Source organism: Varanus komodoensis, unplaced genomic scaffold (genome assembly GCF_004798865.1).
Source record: "Varanus komodoensis strain SLA01 unplaced genomic scaffold, ASM479886v1 scaffold14_1, whole genome shotgun sequence".
NCBI classification, from domain to species: Eukaryota; Metazoa; Chordata; class Lepidosauria; order Squamata; family Varanidae; genus Varanus; species Varanus komodoensis.
In genome coordinates, this window is record NW_025335438.1 from 10,964,114 (window position 1) to 10,981,134 (window position 17,021).

Here is a 17,021-nt window from a genome sequence, read left to right on the forward strand (position 1 = left end):
TTTGCCCTCATAAGCCCACCAACTGACTAGTATAGGTCACAGATTCATTCAGATATTTTACTTGGTGTGACTCTGAAAACTTGTTGCATTAAGAAAACAAACAAGAAGATCAAATATTTTTACATACCCACACAATCAGAAACCTATAAAACAAAACAGTTTGTGGCATGCACTTTTTCAGAGTACAAGAGTACTATTCCAGTTGCCTAAGGTTGCCTACATACAAACAAAAAGGTTGCACAGAGGTTCTGTAGGAGAAATGAATTCAGAAAACCCCACAAGTTGCTTTCAGAGTCTTTAGCTCTATACAAGTCCTCTTCTTCCACAGATAAATGCAGAAAAGGGATCCTTTTGGTTGAAATGCAGCTTGGACCTGTAAAATTTGGAACAATATCAATTCCAAGCCACAGGACTTTTCCATTCCATAGATTCTCTCCTGCTCCTGGCTGGGCTGACTCAATTTGTCTCTCCTACTCATGATCACACAGAAGGATCTTCACTAGGGTTACACTAATTATGCAGCACCAAAAGAATGCAGTTGGTATGTGCCAGCAAGGACAAACAGCCAGACTCCAATGAGCAAGGTCAAATTTTTACTAAAATCTCAATCCTATGTTCTCTGCCGTCTCCTTTCTTCCTCCTGCAAAGCAAAAAAAATAGATAGCCTCAACAGTTTCTGTGTAGTATGCTCATAAACTTCTGTGTTTGAGGATTTATCAGTATTTTAAGATGTATCCCATGAAATCTAAATCATTTTTACTTGGATGCGTTTTGATTGTATTGTTTTTCAATTTGTGCCTTTTTTGATGTTAATTTTTTAACATCAAAAAATACTGAGCAAAATACTTAGTTTTTAAGTATATTACATTCCATATTGTAAGACACTGCACTCTGTCTTCCAAATGCAAAACATCAGGATAAACAAATTTAAACATTCATAATAAGTTCTAGAAAAAAAGTGTGGTCATCCAATCCTGCACATGTTTACTCAGATGAAAATCCTTGTAATCTGCCCTTGGTTTCCCAGCAGTTTTCCTAACAAGGAAGATCCATTAAGGACTAAAAGAGCAAAAGTCACATCTTTTCTTTGATGCTATGGACAGAAAAATGAAGATTCGAACCAGGGTCAGAGCAGGTTTCCCTGGGGAAGGTGGAAGACATACTGCAGATGCTTCTTCTTTCCTCATTGCTTGCTGTGTGTTTCCTTTTATACAGCCATGCCCTTTAGGTCCCTACTCTTCAAAATGGCATTGGCTACCACTTAATTATTTCTTTTACTGCTTTACTCTTGGGATACAATATATTTAGTATGAGTACTGAAGTTTTGTGCTTCAGTTACCTTGGTTTTTTTAAAAAGTTTGTTAGTGGTATTCTAAAAACAGATTTGTGTGAGTTGTATAAATACAAATGTAACAAGGTTTAAATGTGCAATGGTAGTGATGGAACTGGTTCCCACCCAACTCATTTTCTTTCGCTGCTGAGTGAGAGGGGAGTCAGCTCAGTCTTGAAAAAGGAAAGTTGCACACTCCTCTTGGAGCACTTCAAAATGATATTAGCAGCCAATTCGTGTTTTCCTTGCTGAATTACTTTTGGAATGCAGTACGGGAATCACTTGGTTAACTTTGTAGTATGCATGCATACATAAGATGAATGCTGATCATATGCTAAGCAGTGCTAAAGCAGTGTGCACAAGCAATTTACACTCACCAATGTGCATGTCCAGAATAGAGAAAAGGTGCAGTGGGGATGGAGGTGTACAGGGACAGGGAAGTAACTGAAGGTACATTCTGTTATGGACCACTCCCCTTTGTGGAGATGCAAAATCCCACTGTAGCCACTGAGAACCTGGAACTTGGTGTGGAACATAGGTTGCAAAACTGCAGGCAACAACACCCAGTACAGACATGGCCAAACCGCACCTACATAAATAAATAAATTAAGTCTCCATGGGAAAAACTCAGTCAAGTACATTTAACACAGTTGGAATTGCTTCTGAGTAGAGATGCACAGGATTTGGGGGATAGATTACTGTCTATTTCTATGTAACACTCATTGATATTGATTTTTTTAAATTTTATTAAGATTTTTAAACATCAATCATCAAATACATCGGACGTACTGGGTAATCCCCCTACTCATATTTTTTAACATTTTATAGTCATATTCAAATGCATTTATAATAACTTAAAAACATCTTTAAATCTAAGCCAAGTTCCGTTTCTCTAGCCAATAATAAAAAAAAATCCCAAGTTTGATAAAAGTCAGTATCTTCTTTCTCCTTCAGTGATAAAGTCAATCTATCCATTTCTGCACAGTCCAGAATCTTTTTTAGAATCAGTTCATTGGTGGATAATTCCTCACTTTTCCAGTGTTGAGCAAATGCAATCCTCGCCGCGGTGATTACATGTAACATCAAATACATTTCTTGTTTACTAATATCTTTTGGTATAATGCCTAATAAAAAAACTTCAGGTTTGAAAGCTAAGGGTTTTTGTAGCATTTCCTCAAGCCATTTATGTATTTTAATCCAATACTTTTTCACATTGTCACAAGTCCACCACATATGGTAAAAAGTACCCAATTTATGTTTACATTTCCAACATCCATTTGACATATTCGGAAACATCTTAGCTAATCGATTTGGTGACAGATACCATATATAAAACATTCTATATAAATTTTCTTTATACAAAATTGCTAATGTTACCTTAATATTTCTCTCCCATAGCTTTTGCCACTTTTCTAATTCAATATTATATCCAAAATTTTGTGCCCATGTTATCATAGTTTCTTTAACCTGTTCATCTTCCATTTTCCTGTCAAGTAAAAAATCATATAATCTTTTAATCATTTTCTCATCTGATTTAAGCATCACTTGATCAAACGCTGTTAAGTCCTTATAAACCCCCCATGTTTTACAGTCTTTAGCATATCTCGATTGCATCTGCACCTTATGCCACCAAGAGATATTAAATCCCTGTTCTTGTGTTTCTTGATCTAATTTCAGGCCTCCATCCTTATCGTCATATCTTATGATCCCTTCAAAGTTCAATGCATTTGGATACACAAAGGCTTCCATAGGTGAAAGCCATCTTGGTAGTTTATTATACAATTTTAGCTTTAACTTTTCCCACATTGACATAAATGATCTTCTAATAAAGTGACTTAAAGACTCATGTGACTTAGCCTTCTCATACCACATATAAGCCTGCCAACCCATTTGCAAATCATGACTTTCAAGATACAAAATTCTCTTATTTCCCAAAGTTATCCATTCTTTTAGCCAAGTTAAAACAGACGCTTGGTAGTACAACAATCCAATCAGGAAGACCAAAACCACTGTTCTTTTTAGCTTCTTGAAGTATTTTTAAGTTAATCCTTGGTTTCTTCTTTCTCCAAATAAATCTTGAAATTTGAAAATTTAAATCATCAAAAAACAAATTATCAATTTTTACGGGAATCATTTGAAATAAAAACAAAAACTTAGGTAATATATTCATTTTAACAAGTGCTATTCTTCCCATCAAAGATAATTATAAATTGGCCCATTTTTCCAGATCACCCTTAATATCCTTCAATAGTTTGTCGTAATTGTCTTCTTTCAAAGTAGTACACTTGGCTGTAAGATAGATTCCCAGATACTTAACTTTTTTAACAATCTTCAAGTCTACTTGTTCCTGCAGACATTTTTTCTGGTCTTGTGTGAGATTTTTAACTAACAATTTCATTTTTTCTGTATTTATTTTCATCCCCGTAACCTCACCATATTCTTCAATCCATTGTAGGAGTTTAGGCATTGTTACAAAGGGTTCCTCTGTTATGAAAACCAAATCATCTGCAAATGCTTGCAATTTATAACTTTCATCCCTAATTCTAGTACCTTTAATGTCCGCGTCATCCTGACATTTCTATTCAACACCTCTAAAATCAGAATAAACAACAGGGGTGACAACGGGAATCCTTGTCTTGTACCCTTTTGTATCTCTATAGTTCTTGTAAGTTCTCCATTAATTAAAATCCTGGCCGATTGTCTTTGATAAATGCTAGTTATCGCATTCATAAACTTTTCACCAAACTCCATTTGAGCCATCTGTTGCTTCATAAATTGCCAATTAACATTATCAAAGGCTTTCTGGGCATCCATAAACAGTAGAGCCATTGGTTTTTCCGTATGTATCTCATAATATTATGATTGATATTGAATTTAAAGCAACATTTAGATGCTGGATTTAAGAGAAAGGGGGAAGATTGTATCATTTTAAATTAGGTCCTGCAGTTAAGCTGAATTATGGATGTGTATGCATGAAAATGTGTGCAATTCATTTATTTCCCTCTAAGTGTTTAAATATGAACAAATAGCTTTGCTGTCACTAACTGATTTAGGTGCATTGTGGGCAGGCATCAAGACAGAAGGTGGATTGTCACAAACACAGGCACCTGGGCAGACAGGCTTTCTGAGTTATGGCACAACATTCGGTACTCCCCAGCCAGGACAGGCTCCATACAGTTACCAGATGCAAGGTTCGTATAAACAATTAGAATTCATTTGTTGTTACATATGATCTTGGTTTATTTCATTGAAAATGAATAGAATTAATAAATTCAATTAATCAATAGTAGGTAATAATGGTGTATTTTGTTTTCAAAATTAGAATTAGCATTTTATACTTACATCACAGCTTTCAGTGGCCTTGACAACATTCATGTTTTAACCTAGCTATTTTATGTGACAGAAATATTCAAAATCTTTTTTATTACTTTAAAATGCCATTTCTTAAAGAATATTGTTCAGTTGTAATGGGGAACAACTGCCATTTGAAAAATTGTTTTAGGGGTATAAATATAAGCTGACATGACTGCATCCCTTAGGTGTGTTTTCTTTATCTGTGAATTTGAGATGCCATTCCCTGCAAGTTAACTTGTCACAATGATTTAGTTAATGTTGGCAGTAAACTTTGGGAATTGTATAAATATTAGATGTTATCAGTTGTGGTGTTTCTCCCCCAAGCAATTTAAATATTTACTTGATATTGTATGTACTTATATATTTCACTGTGTCAATACTTATGCAATCTCGTTATTCTTATGAACTGAGAAAAGGATTAAAAATGACCAGAAACATGATCTCTAAATTTAGATTGGGTCAGTGGGAGCTATGCATATTTGAGCCTCTTGGAAACCTTCGAACAGATGTTTTGAAGCAGACAAGCCTTATGTCTTAACTGGATCAGACTTCATTGGTGCTCAATAGCTTTTAAGATGTAATCCTTAGCCTGAACACAAATGCAACATTTACCTTTTGAATTCACACCAAATTAAGAATGGCAGAGGTGATGATCTGATGAACTTAGAATGGCAGAGGAATAAAAAACTATGTTTTTTTCCTCACAATGGTAGAATCGAGGGTCATCCAAGAAAGCTCAATGGTGAGGGAGTCATAACAGATAAAAGGAAGTGCATAATTCTTCATACAGAGCATGGTTAAACAATGAAAATTGCTTTCACAAGATGTAGTGATGGCTACTAACTTGGTCAGCTTTAAAAGGAGATTAGACAGATTTATGAAGGATAAATAAATGACTACTAGTCCTGATGGCTGTATAATACCTCCAGGGACAGTATGAATCTCAATAGAAATTGCCAGATAACATGAATAGGAGAGCACTATTACATTCATATCCTGCTGTAGGCTTCCCATAGCTCTGGTTGGTCACTATGAATAGAATGCTGAACTAGATGCCTACAGGAAGTTCCAAAGTGGTCAAAATGTATGCTTTAAACTAATCCCTAAATGATATAAAGTAATAGATTATAGATTAACTATGAAATCCTATGCTAAATAAATTCTCATCAAATGTAATGAGGCATTCTAGGACTGCAGCCTCAGGATTATAGGGCAGTTATCAAGGTCGCCATCCATGCTGGAAGTCTATCAATGACTAGCAGTCATGATGACTAACTATTGATTTCAGTATAAGAGGCAGCATGTCTTGATACACCTGTTGGAATATGAGTGAGAGGGTGCTATTCCACTCGTGTTCTGCTTGTGATCTTCAATGGGCCACTATGCAAACAAAAAACTGACTAGATAGGGTTTCAGGCTGAGTCAGTGCAGCTCCTCCTCTATGCTTAATACCCTAACATAGGTATTTGCTTGTTCGTTAACCATTAATATTTATTTATACCATCAATATTAACAGGGTGGAATGTCAGTTTATTTGTAATGCACCCTTGTTTGAATGGAGCCTCACTTGGAATTCATATCCTATATTGAAATTTGATAAATAGCATGTGTATAGAGTAATGTCTTTTCTTTGAAACAAAACAGAATATTTGGCATGGAGTTAGATTATATTCAGACAATTCCCCAATGAACACCAATATGGTCTAACCCTGTGAAAAGGTTGTATCTTTTTAGAAATTAATTTTTGAGATCTTTCAATAGTATTTGTACATTCAGAGAAGAACTCACTTTATTTCCATGCTTTCATTAGCATGAGAGGTGGAATGAGATCTGATCGTTTCTTCTCATAAGATACTGTTCACATGGACCAAGGTTGCTCACAAGATCTATATTTTATTCTGGGAACTGATGTTGAGGAAAGAGTATCTGCAGGTTATCTTAAAATTTGTGTAAATTGATAAGGAATTTGTTGTTGTGAGTTATCCTCAAGCCATTGTGGGATAAAGGTTAGCATCAGTACATTGAATTGGGCTTGGAAACAAACAGAAACTAGTGAAAGTTCTTTTAGTAAGCACATTGGTCTTAGTTACATACTCCTGTAGGGAAGACATTTCTATTTCCTTAGCATTCAGGTAACTCAGCACCATGTCTCTACTTCTGAATATTTCCTAAACCAAATGGGATTTTTGTTTGTTTGTTTTGTGTTTTTGGTTTCGTTTGTTTGTTTTCTATAACAGCAATGCAGAGGTGGTCACCTGCTAGCATATGCAACATGCAAAAACTGTGCCCTGATTTAGCCACTGGGAATGCTGCAAGGTATGCCTGCAGAATTGACAAACTAGTCATTTAGCTTGCTCCTGAAAATTACATTGTGCACATGTGTGCACGTGCGCACACACACACAAAAGTATTTATCTGTTATATATTACAATATGTATCTTTATATGTCCAAGTGTTCATGTAGGAGTTACAGTTCTTTAGTTGTTGCCTACTTTAAAAATTCTGGGCTTCCCCCCATGTGGCATTTATCCCACCACTTTACCAAGAAATCTTCCTCAGTTTTCTTTGTAGGAAGAAGATTGCATCCTTCAAAAGTGGATTATTCTGGAGGGAGATTCTTTCTTGGCCTTCCTACATGTTCTATGGAACAGTCACAATTTGGTTCTGCAGGCTAGCAAAAGAAAAGAAAAGAAAAACCGTGGCCAATTTTACATGCTAAAAAGAGTTGTCAAAATGCATATGCTACCCACAAGAAAAAAGGCTTATAAAATCACCTGTGTATCACAGGTTTGCATTCAGACAAAACTGATGACTTTTTGCTTCATATTGTAGTGGGCTCTGATGACAGCTTCTGTAAAAATTCTTCCTAAAGTAGTGAACAAAATATTTGGCTTATCCTTTTTGGGAGGCAATTTAACCATGGTTTGTTAGGTTAATACAATCTTTATTTTTTTAGTTGGAAAATGTATCGATTTCTTGTAAGATTATCTATTTTATGAGGTTAGATGAGGTGCCTAATATTTTTTGTTAACTGTCTTGTGCAAGAGCAGCGTGGCATTGTGCCATGACGCACCTTGTTCAATTGTGACAATCTTTAAAGAATTTTTAAGTACTTATAAGCAGATGACCCTGGGTGGTCCACATAGCAGTTTTCAGAAAGCTGTTTCACATTTGTTATGGTCTGTGAGACCTCAGCCATTCTCCATAGGAGTCTGTAATAGCTGTAAGATGAAAGAGATGTTTCTTATAATATCCTGGGCTAGGTGCAATAACAGTTTTCATTGGTTCTTGTGAATTTTTAAGGTTCTGAATGTATCTCAGGCCACTGCATAGTTCCTGAATAAACAGTAGCCTGCAAGAACTATATCAGAAACATTTGTCAATCTTTATCCTTAAATATTGCTCCCAAATGTATGTGCTGATATTTCGTCTGTGTTAATAAAATTCAAAGGCGTTATAGATCAGTTTGTTTTATTTCCTGTGATTTTTGTGTGAAATGTTCTGAAATGCTTTTTCATAGTAATGTGTATTTAAAAATTGTGCTCCTCTTTCAGTCCTAAAGTACTGTCAATTAATGACATGAACTAATTTCAGTCCCATTTATTTTAATGTAAGTTCTACTCTAAGTAGAACTAACACCGCATACCAAAAGGTTAAGATCAGCTTTAGTTGTTACACACAATGACTAACAGACAGTATTCCTATGTTCACGTTTTGATTATGCTTAAAGAGACATAATTTCTAAATAAGGGTGAGACTCATCTTGCCAAGCAGATATGTGAGTTCTCCTAACTAGGCATTGCAGAAAAATGCATGGTTCACCCATATGTTCTATCAGAGCAAAGCTGCTTTGCCTTGGCTATACTCTTGACCAAAGCATTACCAGTTTTCACAAGCAATATGTCTGGCCGCAGTGCCTGATACATTGAAACTGTTCTAGAAACCTGGAGAAATGCCATGGGTGTGGCTCACCCCATTCAGTGGATGACCTAGAGCATTCCATTAAAAAACAAAATAACAGCAGCATCAACAGCTTTGCAGTAAGTGCAGTATCTCATTTGCTAATCATAACTTTTGCTTGGGGAATGGCGAAGCTTTGACTCTTTCATCCCTGTTGTGATCTCAGGACAGTTCACCTCCCCCATGCCTTCAACTTATATTGGCAAATACTGATTAATTAAAAATAGAAATCACTACTTGGCAATATATATATTGCAGCTGTGGGGCCCCAATCTGAACAGGGACTGCAGCTGTAGGAGTAGAGGGTTAAACCCCACTATCTTTCATAGAGAAGTGCTACTGATCTGGATCATGCCCTCTGCACTTAACTCTAGGGAAGAAAGACATAGCTGCTAGCTGCAACTTTAAAGCATGCTTTAGCCCCTAATTCCATTTTATGGTCTGCTTTCCAGCTGATAGTCTTTTTACTGTACATCCTGATACTTTTAAAATATAAAATAAAACAGTCTAGACAAGTTTCTCAGCAACAGTGACCTGCACCTGCAAGATTCATTAGCATTTTAGTTAGTCTCATCTCTATGACACTTTAGTATTGAATTACATTTGGTTTGTTTGTTGTTTATCAACCATATCCTAAAATAAATGCATGGATCAGCTGATTGCTCTCAGCTTTAAGAATGTGTATCATTTTGGGACTTGAAATATCCCTTCCTTCCTCAGCACATTCTTTTGTTCTATTAAAATAATAGTGTCTGTATTTTTATTTAAAACCTCACAAGGTATGCTGGACGTATAGGTTTCTTCAGAAAGATGGGTTGAATAAGCTTTCAGAAGAAGTCTTTCCCACTACCTCTCCCCCAGTGTTCTTCCCTACAGTCCCCTGTCCCAAAACTTGTCTTGAGAGTCACAGGATCCTGCAGATCAGGGTGCACTAGGGTATGGAAAGTCACTGGAAGGGGAGAGTTATCCCCAAACGGGTGAAGACACCTTATACAAGCCTAATTTTCAGTCATTTTCCCCTCCCACAGTTCCTCATCCTACCCATGCTAGACGTCCCCTGACCATCAGGAGCAGCTCTTCAGGGGTACCGTACTGGGAGCTACTGCTGGGGGGAAAGGAGGTGCAAAGTCCCCTTCTGCAATCTTGCTACTGCCCACCATTGTCAGGATCAACCTGATGTCATGGGGGAATGATAGTAAGTGTCCATGCATCTGGATGGCTTATCCACCTTAGTACATAAGGCAACTTCTATGTCTTTAGATAAAACACTGATTAGTTTAATTAAAGTGTTATTGATTTGGTAAAATACATTCTTAGACAACAACTTCTTCAGCTCTCTGGTACCCATAACATGATGTTTACAATGATTGTTGAACATTTCTAATCTGCTATGTATTTCTGATATTCTTTTCCTTTTTGATAATTTCAAAATCAGCATTATCATTCATTGACTGCATAGTTTGCCATATAAAATTATCTGAGTTCTCTGTGCTCAGTTATTGTCCAGCAATCTGAGGCAAAGAATTCTAGGTGAGATACATACTCAAGGTTTTTCTCGAAGAATGCACATGACTAGAATTTTCTCCCTGCACCCACTTCTTCCCTTTGTTAATGTTCCATTTTAAACCTCTATCTCAACTCCCTGTTATGCCAATGTTCCCACTGAATCTGTTTGCTCCTCTTTGTTGCTTCCATTTTCTCTTCTCATGCTTTCCTGTCTTTTTATTTTGCCCTATACTTTAACATGTAAATAACTGTTTCCAGCAATGTTCTAAGGTTTTATTTTGTTTTAACTGTCCTTTTCTAGGACATTTTATGCCAGGAAATTAAGTGTTTCGTTTTGTATTAGTATTTTATACATGCATATGCACATTCACACAATATCAAAATATACAAACTTGGCCATTTTTTCCCATCATACACTTACCAGCTACTATTCATGCTGCTTGTGTTAACACCGATTTGTTCCACTTCTCATGGTATAATGGGGATTTTCCCTTCCAGTGACGGAAGAGTACATATTTCTGAACTATAATTTCACTCATTAGCTATGTCTTCTGGTTATGTATGTAGGTCCAGTCAGGTGGAAGTATTCCTATATGTTGCTGAGGAACATGACTGGGAGGGTACTAGAGTGTTCATGTTTTACTTAGGGAGTTTCTATGGGTAACTGGTTGGCTAGTATACGAACAGCTTGCTGAACTAGATAGGCCTTTGGTCCTGACCCAGAGTAATCCTTATGTTCAACTATGGTGTGATGTTTTGAAATTATCCCATATCATATCCAAGGCAAAGTTTTTAGGGTTTTTGAGGATTTCCCCTTTCTTTCACCATTATTTTATACAAGTGGCTTTCTTTGGAGTGATAGGAAAGCAAAGTTTCTAATTTATTCAGAAATTTATCAGCTTTTCTGAACCGTAGCCTTTGGACCATTCTCATTTTTCATTTTGATATCACTGGTCCTGGCTATGGCATTATGCAGTAACAATACATGTCAAAGGCAGATTATGGAGGTATTTTACTACTTTAGTGCATCCTTACCTTTCTAGCAATTTTTTTAAAATCCTCTGACAAGCTTTTTGAATTTCTCTTTTGCTCCCCCCTCCCCCCACACACTTTCTCCCTAAATGTCCATATGTTGCAATTTGCTTTTGATCCTAACAGGAGGTTGCTTCCCTTTTAAAAGTGCAGCTTTTAGTTGAAGGCATTAGAACAAGAAGGCCAGCCCATCTGTCCCTTTTGGTCCACTAAACCTGAGAGAGAATTGCAGTGTCCAGACACATTTAGCAATGGCCTTTCTATTTGAAATGTCAAGTGATAGTGCTCTTGGTGTCAGGGGCAACAGTAACTCCTTGAGGAAAAAGAAAAGTGCTGCCCAAGGCTGTATACTCAAGAACATTTTATGAGCTATAATTATCTGTGCAACTATTGGAGAGGAACATACATTTCAGAGCGCTTTGGATGAAAACTTTCTTTGTGTTCCTATAGCATGTAGCAAAATATAATAGCAGTACAAAAAAATTTATTGCTCAGAACTACAAAATCCATTTTTTCTTGATTGAAATGCATTTCTTACTTCCACCCAAGATAAAGCAAAAGAAATGCATTTTTAAAAGCTAATATTTTAAAGAGATATTGTAGTCAATTATATATCTAAGTCTGCCTAACAGTCACTGGAACATTTTCCAAGTAAACCTTGATGGGATCACAACAGATTGTTTTGCATTAATTTAAGGGATAGTTTACAGCCAAACTGCACAAACAGACAAAATTATCATATGCAGTTGTTACTTTAGATTACTATTTAAGACAGTAGGAGAGGATCACATATTTGAATGCTCTGCTAGGTAAACAACTAAAACCCAAACATTTTCTGGTAGTTACTGATGTTCTGCCACCAGGGTATCATTCATATGAAGAGGTATTCTAGCATGAACTTTCCACCTGTAGTTTGAAGCAATATAGTTCAGTAAGATTGGTGTTAGGTAATTTGCTGATCAATTAGCTTGATGGATAACTAAACAGAAAAAAGGGAACCATTTGATTCTGAACTTGTATTCTAGTCTGTCTTAATTCATTTTTTTGTATAACCTTTTAACATTCACGTTATTATCCAAAGCTCTGTAAACAAAGGATTATGACTTATTCACAGTATAATCTGTTCCTGTACTGGTAGAGTAGATTAATTATTATATGAATGTGGAATATGTGTATCTGTGTTTAAACTAATCATGTTACAGTTAGAGAATGCATGTTTTAAATATATTGGATGTTCATTCCACTTTCTCTTAATTTGTTTGTTGCAGGGAGCAGTTTCACAACATCATCTGGAATATATGCTGGAAATAACTCGCTTACAAATTCCACTGGCTTTAATAGTTCACAGCAGGTAAATAAAATGAGAGGGCATCAGACCTTTATTTTGAAAAAAAGATACAAAACATACACTTCATAGTGAATCTGGAGGTTATTTAGAATTTGAAAAGTTACTCTGAAGTGTGTTTTAGCAGCTCCTGCATTATTATGCTATATTTGTTCTAAATGCTGATACTTTATCTTTATTTAATCTGTAATTGTCTAAATTACAATGCTTTATTTAGGCAAAAGAAATAAAATCCAAGACAGTAGAAAAGTTAAGGCAAATATTTTCAGTCATATGTTGAAATATGTAGCAACAAGTAAGAGCATGTTGATGAGAATCTAATGCAGCTTTTTCCACCACTCTAATAGGAATATCCATCTTACCCGAGCTTTGGCCAGGGTCAGTATGCACAGTATTACAACAGTTCTCCATATCCTTCACATTATATGACAAGCAGCAACACCAGTCCAACGACTCCTTCTTCAAATGCAACATATCAGCTTCAAGAACCACCATCTGGCATCACAAGTCAAGCAGTTACAGACCCTATGACAGGTAATTGTTCAGGTTATTGTCCTTTTAGGCCACACTTTTTGTGTTTAAAAGGTAGCTTTTAGAACAAGAAACCTGATTTTTTTTTTTTTTTTTTTGGTCCCACTGCCTCTGTACGTGAAAGGATTCATAGCATGTTAGGAAGTGGGAAGAAAACAGCACTAAATTTTTCAGAGCAGGCTTTTCTATAGTTGCTACATTAAATAATGTATAAGTGTTATTAGTTTTTTTAAAAAGGAAAAACAGAAACTGTAAGTTGAACAACAGTATTTACAGGTACTAAGCTCTCCACTTAAACCTTATTTTATATACTAGTTGCAATGCTAAACCCATTTACCTCAGAATAAGGTCTCAGTGGGACTTGTATCTGGAGCGATTGTATATGAGTGCAGTGCAAAGTTTGATTGAACATTGAATATGCATATATAGTTGATTGTAAACTAATTGTGTCTCTCTTCTTATAAAGATACATTTATAATAATATTGATAGTATGTAGAAGAAGGATTATGTGTATGAATTGCAAAGCCATTCTATTATTCTTATTTAGCTAAATGACTAATTCAATTTACCAAATGGCAATATGGACAAAATAAGGTATTAGCAGCTTCAGAAAAACCAAAACCATGTGCAAAAATCCCACATTGACACCCCCATCCTCCATCCCTTTCATTCAGGAGAAGAAAGAAAAGTTAAACAATTTATTTATATATTTATAAAATTTGTACGCTGTCCAATTACTAACGTCTCTGGATGGCTAACAGCATAAATAAATTGATGACCCACTCCGGCTGCAAATTAATAAAATACAATAATAAAATTTGATATTAAAACATATTAAAATATTGATTAAATAAAAAGGTCTTAACCTGGTGCCGAAAAACATATAATGATGGTGCCAGGCAGACCTCTCTGGGGAGCACATTCCCTAGTTGGGGTGCCACCGCAGAGAAGGCCCTCCTCTGGGTACTTTGTCTCCTAACATCTTTCACAGAGGGTTCCCAGAGGAGGGCTTCTGTTGCCGATCTCAGGGAGCAGGAGGGCAAATTGGGAAAAAGGCATTCCTTTATGTGTCCTGGTCCCAAGCCATTTAGGGCTTTATTAGTAATAACTAGCACCTTGAATTGAGCCCGGACTTCGATGGGAAGCCAATGGAGCTGATAGAGGACTGGGGTTATATGAGAATAATGCCCAGTCCCCGACAGCATCCTGGCAGCTCTATTTTGAACCATCTGAAGTATCCAGACTGTCTTCAAGGGCAGCCCCACGTAAAGCACATTACAGAAATCCAACCGGGAAGTAACCAATGCATGGTTACTGTTGCTAGGGAATCTTCCTCCAGGTAGGGACGCAGCTGATAGGTTAGCCGAAGCTGAAGGAAAGCGCTACCTGCTTGCTTTTGTAAATTTAATTTTAATTTTAAACATGCTTTTAAAGTTTAGGGATTGTATTTTTATGGTATTTTACTGTACTGCATTTATTGTTCTTACTGTATCTTTTTTGAGAGGTTGCCTGTATAGAAATTTATTTATTTAAAACATTTGTATGCCATCCTTCATTATCGCATCTCAGGACAGCTTACAAGTAAAAGCCATAAGAAATATAGATGATGATGATGATGATGATGATGAGTATTATATCTGAAAAAGTATATAATTTCATATACTACTAAGAACCAAAACACTTAATTCATTGCTAGCTGTATTTTCATTTCTCTGTTTCTTTTGCAGTATATTTTTAAATATCTATTTTTATCTCTCAGTTACAACAGTTTAAGTTAAAATCTGTTTGAGAAATTGATAATTTTATATAAAGTTTCATGCATCAATATATTTAAAATTGCTTTATTTTTATGCTGTCTACAGTGATATTTATTGTGTTAGATTTCTTTTTGACTTCCCTTTTATTTCAAATGTATATGCAAAGCTGAACAGAATTGGGGTGGGGGGGGACTAAATGCCAAATCAATATAATGATAGAAAATACACTGCTGGCAGCCAGAAATGTTTTGACCCTTTTTAGGAGAAGTGGTCTCTTTTTCCTGTGCCTACCTTGGTTTCCTGTGGTAGCCTTCCAATACCACGTTCCTTTTTGTGTTGCACAGGTCAGGCCATGAAACACACAGACTGTCTTCTTAAGTACAAAAAACCCTACATTCTTCTATTGTTCAGATAGGCAGGAAAACATACCAATGACCACATCAGCTGAGTTGGATCCAGAGGAAGAGGAGAGGCAATGCAGAAAAAGAATGTTTCCATGCTGTAATATTTTAATGGATCATTTCTCAATTATAAGGGAATTGGCTTTGTATTTAGCAATTCATGTCAAGGTATTTGGCAGTTGGATAGCCTAACAAAATGAAGTTACTTCCGATGTAATAGGTAAAATTAATATTTTGGACTAAAGAGTTTACCTTCCTCTCCACCCCAGGATGCACACCTTAATGTAGTGAGGGGGTGTCATTCAAGTTGAGATCAAGGCTGTCAGGAGGCCAGACTATCTCACTGGGCTGGTCTCCTAGAGGGTCACCCAAGGCAGAATGGTCAAAGTAGAGACACCAGTAAGATGTATTTAGCCTCTTCAGGAGGAATGGTCACATAAGCAGAAGAGAATGGGTATCTCTTCTGGGATGGAAAAACTTCTGAAGGGCAGCTACTTGGTGGCAACAGTAGCTGAAAGCAACACTGATGGAGGGTCTTTCACTGGCAATGGCAGTGATGCTTAAGCTAACTCTGGTTAGCACTACTGAATTTTCTTACCTTGAAAACTATAACAAAACAATCCAAAATGAAACAAGTGATAGTGCCAGAAGATGAAATTTTCAGGTTGGAAAGCACTCAATGACCTACTGGGGAGGAGCAAAGAATTAATAGCTCTGTAACTAATGATGCAACTAGATCAAACTGAAAAGGAAGGCTAGAGGCTGACATGCACAGAGCTGAAAGAAAAGTCTGATGCTGCACAATGCATGCAGTTGGAACATGGGAGTATGAACCAAGGCAAACTGGAAACGCTAAAGCAGAAAATGGAATGGTTAAACAACATAGCATTTTCAGTCCAACAAACACAAAGTGTTTGACTCTGGAAATTACAAGCTCAGGAGAAATGGAGTGGCTCTAATACCAAGACAAGACATATAGGCTGTAAGGGGCTATAATGCAAAATACAACCAAATACTATCAATAAGAATTTGCAAAAAGCCTATCAACATAACCATAATTCAAGTCTATGTTCCAAGAACAGATGTTGAAGAGGAAGAAAGAAAAAACTTTTATGCAGGTGTTCAAGAGGAAATTTATAACACTCAAAACATGCTGCTAATCCTAAGTGACTGGAACAGAAAACTAGTAAATAAAGCAGAATCAAATGTTGTAGGGCCTAGGGGTAATAAATGAATTAGGAGAATGACTCAAAATTCTGTGGAGTCAATGGTATACTTATTCAAATACATTCTTCAAGCAACCAGTCAGATGACTGTACATCACCAGATGGCCAAAACAGAAATCAAAGAGACAATGTAACTATAATAAAGAGATGGAGAAGCTGTAGTCTCACGTCCTGAAACAAGACTGGGAGCAAATTACAGAAGTGACCATGAACATTTAATATCAAAAATCAAAGTAAAGCTGGAAAAGACCAACAACAGAATAGGGTGCTGAAATGCAACTTAAATACCATTTTCCAGGAACCTAAAGTCCACCTAAAGAACAGACCAGGCACCAGAGGTCTTATTGCAAGCATACATTGGCTACTAGAGCAAACCAAATAATTTCAGAAGAAGCTCAATCTGTGCTTCATAGACTGTAGCAAAGACTTTGACTCTGTGGATAATGAGAAGCTATGGTTGGTCCTGAAAGAAATGGGTGAACCTCAGAACTTGATTGTCCTGATGTGTAATTTTATCATGGACAAGAAGCTACTGTGAGGGCAGAATATGGAGGAACAGAATTGTTTCCTATAAGTAA

General features: G+C 36.3%; 1 protein-coding gene across 3 annotated transcripts in view; it reads left to right on the plus strand.

The window, feature by feature from the left end:
- Positions 1-17,021, plus strand: part of EYA1 (EYA transcriptional coactivator and phosphatase 1) — a 100,564-nt gene that overhangs the window by 32,832 nt on the left and 50,711 nt on the right. For 2 of the 3 annotated variants that reach the window (XM_044424221.1, XM_044424222.1), the window contains exons 5-7: positions 4,399-4,521; positions 12,451-12,533; positions 12,875-13,061. In XM_044424221.1, coding sequence (XP_044280156.1) covers positions 4,399-4,521; positions 12,451-12,533; positions 12,875-13,061 — 393 coding nt within the window. Of the gene's footprint in view, positions 1-4,383; positions 4,522-12,450; positions 12,534-12,874; positions 13,062-17,021 lie in introns of all 3 variants that reach the window. The other variant, XM_044424220.1, reaches the window with a different exon arrangement.